This window comes from Macrobrachium nipponense, chromosome 45, assembly GCF_015104395.2.
Source record: "Macrobrachium nipponense isolate FS-2020 chromosome 45, ASM1510439v2, whole genome shotgun sequence".
In the NCBI taxonomy this organism is placed as follows: domain Eukaryota; kingdom Metazoa; phylum Arthropoda; class Malacostraca; order Decapoda; family Palaemonidae; genus Macrobrachium; species Macrobrachium nipponense.
In genome coordinates this window covers 40,834,598-40,842,097 of record NC_061105.1, presented here as the reverse complement: position 1 = coordinate 40,842,097, position 7,500 = coordinate 40,834,598, and the positions used below count along the sequence as shown (strand labels likewise).

The 7,500-nt window shown below is 40.2% G+C and overlaps 2 protein-coding genes and 1 long non-coding RNA gene across 3 annotated transcripts in view; all 3 read left to right on the top strand.

The window, feature by feature from the left end:
- LOC135214223 (muscle, skeletal receptor tyrosine protein kinase-like) overlaps positions 1–1,847 on the top strand; it is a 169,313-nt gene extending 167,466 nt beyond the window's left edge. Inside the window, exons 7-8 of the mRNA XM_064248285.1 lie at positions 915–1,061; positions 1,745–1,847. Of these exons, the coding sequence (XP_064104355.1) occupies positions 915–1,061; positions 1,745–1,847 (250 nt within the window). The remainder of the gene's footprint in view (positions 1–914; positions 1,062–1,744) is intronic.
- An 833-nt stretch (positions 1,848–2,680) lies between these two features.
- On the top strand, positions 2,681–3,960 carry LOC135214222 (contactin-2-like). Its single transcript, XM_064248284.1, has 3 exons — positions 2,681–2,878; positions 3,088–3,201; positions 3,769–3,960. Exons 1-3 carry the CDS (start codon positions 2,810–2,812, stop codon positions 3,958–3,960), a joined length of 375 nt encoding a protein of 124 aa, XP_064104354.1. The 5' UTR covers positions 2,681–2,809.
- A 431-nt stretch (positions 3,961–4,391) lies between these two features.
- Positions 4,392–5,480, top strand: LOC135214167 (uncharacterized). The gene is made up of 3 exons (XR_010314310.1): positions 4,392–4,535; positions 4,973–5,099; positions 5,395–5,480. It is a non-coding gene; the product is annotated as an uncharacterized LOC135214167 (long non-coding RNA).
- Positions 5,481–7,500: the final 2,020 nt, after the last annotated feature.

Here is a 7,500-nt window from a genome sequence, read left to right as displayed (position 1 = left end):
AAAGTAGCCCAGCCATGCAAATATAAATATTTTCCGTATAAGTCTTATGATTATAGATACTAAGTACCATCTTCTATTTATGGTTAGAATGTGGTCTCCAAACCACCATTATCTTTGAGTAACTATCAATTATTTACCAAATTCTTCATTTTTATTTTGCTTGGAAATAACGAAACAGTTTCCAGTTACTTCTTTTTTTTTAGGAATGAAAGGAGATCCGCCAAAATCCGTTCCATTCTGCTTTTAAAACCACTAAATAAACTCACGTACATTTCCCTCAGTCGACTACCTATTTCTTGAGCTTTGAAGAGACTTTAACCTATCCGCCCGTTTTCTTTTGTTTTGAAAAGCTTACATCTATTCCTCCGTGTTCTTTTGCTCTGAAAGGACTTTAATCCATTCGTTCGTTTTCCTTATCATTGCGATGTAAATCTATTCTTCTGTTTTCTTTTGCTTTGAAATGTTTAATTCTATTCCTCCGTTTTCTTTTGCTTTGACATATTTAACTCTTCTCCTCTTTTTTTCTTTTTCTTGGAAGAGACTTTAATCTGTTCCTCCGTTTTCTTTTGCTTTGAAGAGACTTGAATCTATTCATCCGTTTTCTTTTCCTCGGAAGAGACTAATCTGTTCTTCCGTTTTCTTTTTCTTGAAAGAGACTTTAATCTATTCCTCTGTTTTCTTTTGCTTTAAAATGTCTAAATCTATTCCTCCGTTTTCTTTCGCTTTGACATTTTAAAATCTATTCCTCCGTTTTCTTTCGCTTTGACATTTTAAAATCTATTCCTCCGTTTTCTTTTTCCTTGAAGATACTTGGAATCAATTCATCCGCTTCCTTTAGGTTTGGAAAGACTTTGATCTACCCTTCAACTTTGAAAAGATTGTAATCGTATCTCCATCTCCCTCCACAATTAAAGTGTTCGCGAGGTGTTATCTTGGGGGATAAGTGAGGCTCGACTCCTGGTCGACTTCGTCACCAGAGCTGACACTGGCTTCTACAGGTGCCTGGCTACCAACGTCGTGGGGACTTCCAAACCAGTGAAAAACAGCTGTCGTCGTCACTCGTGAGTTTAAATACACGCGTTTGAAATATTACACAACGCTTCTAATACGCTTTAACCAAGAGTTTCTCTCACTGAAATCTATCTCACTTGTACTCGTCCACCCAGAGGCACCAGAAACCGTTGGAAGAGGAAAAACCCTTCAGGGACGACCCTCCCGAAACAAGACCGTGGGCCAAGTTGGGCGGGACGGGGCGCCTCGAGTGTTTCGTAAAAGCGGCCCCGGCGCCCAATTTTCGCTGGACCATCAAATGAAAGAAATCGAGTCTTGTTTAATAGTCGTAAATACTTTCGTGAGGGGGCCACATGTAAGAATGAGAAGTTCATCGTCATTAATCACTGCTGTATCAATAATAATAATAATAATAATAATAATAATAATAATAATAATAATAATAATAATAACTGTTAAGAAGGATGGCAGAATTAAGCGAGTTGATTTTATATATTGTTTTTTCTATTTTCCTTACAATTCGCTTCTCAGGCTCAGCGATGTTTCTGAGTAACTGGCCAATATTCATATTGGTAAGGAGAAACCAAACTTAAATATAACTCAAGAAACGTTTCTCCTTCCCACCGCCGCCCGGAGAGCAGCGAGCGACCCCCCGACGATGCCAGATAATCAGGAGCCCCCACAGGATGATACGATTCCTGCTACAGACGGAATTCCTGACGTTCATCCCCAGGCACACTACTGTGGCGCTCGCACGAGAGAATCCCCGAGACCTTCGAGGCGAGATCCCGGTCCCTACCGGGCTGCTCTATGAGCAAGAGCTCGTGCTGGCATAAAGCCAGCTTAATCTTCAACAACAACAGATCCACGGCTTCGCCCAAGAGCCGGCCCGACCAATGAGAATGCACTCTAGGTCCGTGCCGCTATAAATTCCGTTCCGCAAACTCTTGCCACAGTCTCTTTAACTGACTCGTCCGAAGATGACCTACGATAAGGTCGAAACGTCACGTAATACCAGCATACCAGCACCAACACCACGCACCCTTAAACCAAAGACGACCCTGGCCCGAACTGAACTACGCTTACGGAATAATACCGGCACTGACGACGACCCCTGCTTGACCTGGACCTGATAACCTGTTCTAATAAAAGATCCCTACAGCATTTACAATTTTTTGAAAATTCCCAATATGAATATTGGCCAGTTACTCAGAAACATCTGAGCCTGAGAAGCGAATTGTAAGGAAAATAGAAAAAACAATATATAAAATCAACTCGCTTAATTCTGCCATCCTTTTTAACAGTATTTGCCTAAAAGAGGGTCTTCTACCAAAATAATAATAATAATAATATCTGGTATTAGTATGCTTTCATATTTCACCCAATGGCTTTAATTATTATAATATCAAAATAACTCCCATTCGTGACATTAATTTTAAATTTATTTAAAGTTGACAATTCATAATGTAAGATACAAACTGTTAAATTCGAGGAAATCTCAAAGTCTCCAGAAATGTTTTCTTTACAGAGCTTTGTCCTGTCAATGTATGACCTTGTACCAAATTTCTACATGGAAACAAAATCATCTCTAACATTACTTTTCATTTTAACTATCTTGTTCATTGATATTTGCCACAAACGTAGTAAAAGCCACGTAAAATGTAAATAAAAAAAAACTTTCATCCACGCACTTTCTTTTCAGCTAATAGATGGGTTAGCAGAGTGGTCTTCTGTGCTGGAAATAAGGAGCGTCACAGACAAGGACTACACGACGTATACGTGTACTGCATCGAATTACATGGGAACTTTGACCTCCAACCACACGCTCGGCCCTGCCATTCCACCCATCCAGGCATATAACCTCAGCGTGAGTACTCCAAGGTTTTAAGGCTAAGCTCTAGATTCTGATGAATAAAAAAGGAATTGACGAAGGCCTCAGTTTTCATCAAGTATGTCTACGAAGTATTCAAACGAAAGTCTCTTCATCAAGGCCAGGAAATTCTCCTCCAATTACTTAGATTAGCTTTACGAATGACGAATTAATATGTTAATTACCTCTGACAAGTTCTCCAACAGGTCGTTAGCGTCATGGGTACCACTGCTTTACTCACCTGGATTCCACCGAGTCAAGGAACCACGCCCTCAGGATATACACTTAGATATCGGCCGCTACACGATGAGGAATATCTAGTAAGTTACTCTTTTAATGTCGAATCTACTTCCCCTTGCCAATATTTTACGGCCAAAGGGAATTATAAATGAGGTATCTCGTGCGGGGCAGATGCACTTATGTGTAATTCCCTCTGGGTGTCAGGCATATGGTAATGTGAAGTCGATACTGGGGAGAATTTGTTCATTTAAAATATGAGAGTATAAAAATTGCCCTCTCTCTCTCTCTCTCTCTCTCTCTCTCTCTCATATATATATATATATATATATATATATATATATATATATATATATATATATATATATATATATATATATATATATATATATATATATATATATATATATATATATATATATATATATATATATATATATATAATATCACACAGACAATCCCATTCGAAACAGAAATAAATTTTCAGACTCACACTAGAAACAAACCCAGGTCTTTCAATTAAAAGACAAGTCTGCTGCAAACCAAGCCACATGCTCACATATATATACATATGTATATCCACACATACAATGTGTGTATGTGCGCACGGTTGTATACCTGTTCTCATCTAGAAACTCAACACTTTTCAGCGTCAGAATGTAGAAGGCCGCGGAACTACGACGGTGCAGATCCAAGGACTGTCCCCCCGCGCCACGTACGAATTTGCTATCCGGACTTACAACAGCCAGGGTACTTCGGACTTCACGTCCCCTACGACAAAAGTCACCATACCGGGTAACGCGAATTCTCATATCCTATTTTCGCTAAAGTCACTCGGCTAAGTCTAAATGGAAACATCTGTAATCGATAGGTATAATGGCACTTGTGCAACCGAAAATAATGATTTCACTATGTTTATTCTTGGTCCTAGTAAACATTTGTAAAGACAGTTGTTAGTGAGCTGAACGTTCATAGATAAAATTACCTACAATAAAAATGTGTATAATAATGAGCCTCAGTAACTAAAAACTAATTATGATTTGAATTGAACAGGTAGCTAAAAATAAAAATGAATATGACAAACAGAAACACGAGTTAAATAGTGCTTCTTCTAATATCCGATGTAGAAACCGGAAATAATTTTTTATTTACTCGTACTATGAAATTCTGTTTACCTCCAAAGTACATATTCCCTTAACAGACAAAATCAGCCATTTTTATATAACTGAATTTCTCATGACACACCCGTTTCTCGCTCAGGCGTGGTGGAAGAAGCAGCAAGTAGCAAGCAGGCAACCTCGCATGCCCCGTCTGACCCTTCTGCTAATGTCCCTGACTGGGGCAGCCCTTTTGGTCCTAAACATATCCATCATTATCTGCTTCATCAGACGCTTCGCCACGAGCAGGAATACTCCAGGTACTGTTTTGGGGACCTTCACTTTTCATGAAATGAATACCCCAGGTATTATTGTGTTTGGGTCCTTCAGTTTTCATAAAATGAATACCCCAGGTAACTGTTTTTTGGTTTTGTTTTTTTTGTTTTTTTTTTTTGGCCCCCCCCCCCCTTTTAACTTTTCACATAATGAATACCCCAAGAACTGCTTTTTGGGTCTTTCCTTTTTCATAAAATGAATACCCCAAGGTTACCTGCATTTGGGTGTCCGCCACTTTTTCATAAAATAGGAGTAGAAAGGTTCTGCTTTTAGGTTTCTCCACTATTTAAAATTAAAATTATACCTTAGGTCTACTTGCTTCCGGGTCTTTCGCGTTACTAAACTTAAAATAAAAATAAGTAATGATGAATAATATGGAATGAAGTAATAAATTTTACAATTTTGTCTGTTCTCTCAACAGCTTCTTCTTATAAAACTGCGGTTTCTGAGACGCACACACCGCCTCAACTCCCGCGATGACCACAGATGACGACGAAGAGATGAAATCAGGTGGCCCTGAAAGTGTTACCACTGCAGCCCAATACCAGGTATGGTGATAATGAAACTGTTCTTGATCCTTGAAATACTGGGATGACATACCTAAGCATTCTGTCTATTACCATTTTGCATTTTCCAGGTTGAAAATTATCTTAGGATATCTATATTATTCCCCCATTTCCAATAAATAGATTGTGGATTATTTTCATTTTTTCTTATATATCTTTGCCTATCTGTCAGAATGTTTTGAAAACCACTTCGTAACACAAGAAAAAAACAAAAAAATTGGCAATGTCTTGATGATTTTAATATTTTTTATTCAGTGGATTCTTTTCTTGCCATCAGATGACTCGGCAATCTTCAGACGTAAAAGATGATGGAGGTAGTCCACGAATAACAAATATAATCCATCACTACAGCACAGATATCACGAGACTTCAAACCAAAAGACAAGCAGCTGCCAAACGTTCTCCCTTCTGCCGAGTTTATCACCATCGACAGTCCCAACTAACAACAGCAAAGTGCCTTAATGAATGGTGGTCTGAACATTCGGAGTCCAGTATCTCAAACACAGAGCCTGAACAAGTAAAGTACTTCTGCCCAGATAGTACACACCAGTTAGATGACAACATATCAAACCAGATGAGAGTAGAGGCCCAAGACATTCCAGATGTGTGTCCCAAAAACTCAGGGTCAAGTCATTCATTTATTCGTCAGCAGAGCCAGGAAGGTCCTTGCCAGGAGGATGACAGAGTTTCCCTGACGTCGCACCAGAGCAACACTTCCTATGTTAACCTTCCCGATCAGGTGCATGGCATTACAAGACATACATCAGTAAACCTACATCGTCAAGATAGTACAAGTCCCACCCCAGTGGGTCTGCGAGGGCAAGACAACATGAGTCCTATCCCAGTGGGCTTACATCATCAGGATAGCATAAATCTTCCACCAAAAGGCTTGCACCACAAAGATCGAATGAGTCCTACCCTGAAAAGCTTTCAAAGGCAAGACAGCCTAAGTCCAACCCCCTCTTTGCCTCATATTCTTCCAGCTTCAAATAAGCCACATGTTCCATCTCCGTCGACATTCTGCCCGAATAAAACATCTCAATATGGTATGCATCAGAGACAGTCACACACTAAACATCAGCACCCTGGACCTCAAGGATGCTTACACCACCATGGGCATCATAATGGCTTTGAAAAGCAGCAACAGGATCGCAATCACCAAACACACCTAGAATATCGCCAAAGGCTGCCAGTACAAGAGACAGAAAGAGGGTAGGTTACACAATACTGCAATACAGATTCTACAGAACTCCACCAAGCAGGTCCTTACCCCCCACCCGCCAGCCATCGCACCCTCGACAACACTCAGAGCCTCAGGGACACCTAGGGCATCAACAAACCCCATCAAATCAAATGCATCATCGTGGGTATCAAGGTAGAACTTATCCGCAGCAGAATCTCCACAGTGTACCTCATCAAAACCCGCCGTACAGATACCCGTCCCCTGAGTACAATTTACCAGACCAGCACTCGTCACCTCATTATCATCACTCCGTAGAAGAGCCACGTTTAGAACACCCCGCTAAAGTAGCAAGTGAGCCTCCTAACAATAGACATAGCCCCATTTCTCACACCCAGAGGGACTACCAGTATACAATACCCTTTCAAGAAGAGGGCTGGCGTGGAGTACACTCACAGCTTCCTGCTGCAGAGCAGCACCAACTGCAGTGCATAAGGGAGGAGCCTAGCAGTGACCCCTTGGGAGGAGCAGATCCCAAATCCTGTATAGCAGAAACCAACTGTGATGACGAGGGGGAAAGGGCGCACGACGAATCTTCTCATGGTAAGTCGGCATCTTGAGATAAACTCAAACAAGAAACACAAATGGGGAGAGGACTTGGTGATGACCATCAGAGATGGATGACATTGTTAACTGCATGTAAGGGGCACATGAGTTTGCGTATTTTTCCGTATCTGGGATAGAATATAGTTTCTTGTCCAGTTGAGACAGAGAGGACATTATCAAGAAGTCAAGGAAGGAAGACGAAGCAGTGCGTACAGAGTTAATGGAGCAGAGCCAGTTTCCATTGTTATGGTTAATTTAGCCGGTTCAACAACTTATTCAGATGCGTATATATAATCTGACGGTTAAGGTGGTAGAAAAGTAAAACTCAATAAAAGTATATTAAAGAAAAAACAAGGGGATAAAAAGAACGGCAACATGAAGGATATTAATTCAATTCTGAGGTTATCAGCAGGTAATTTCTGATTCTTGATATTGCATTTCAAAAATACGTAACGATAGATACGCACTCGCAGGGAACTAAACACTTTCAAAAATCTATATATAGGTCAGAATAACATTCAACAACTACGACTGTCACATAACCTCATTCTCTTAAAGTTCCCCTTTCGCGAAAACATTTTAACTCTCTCTCTCTCT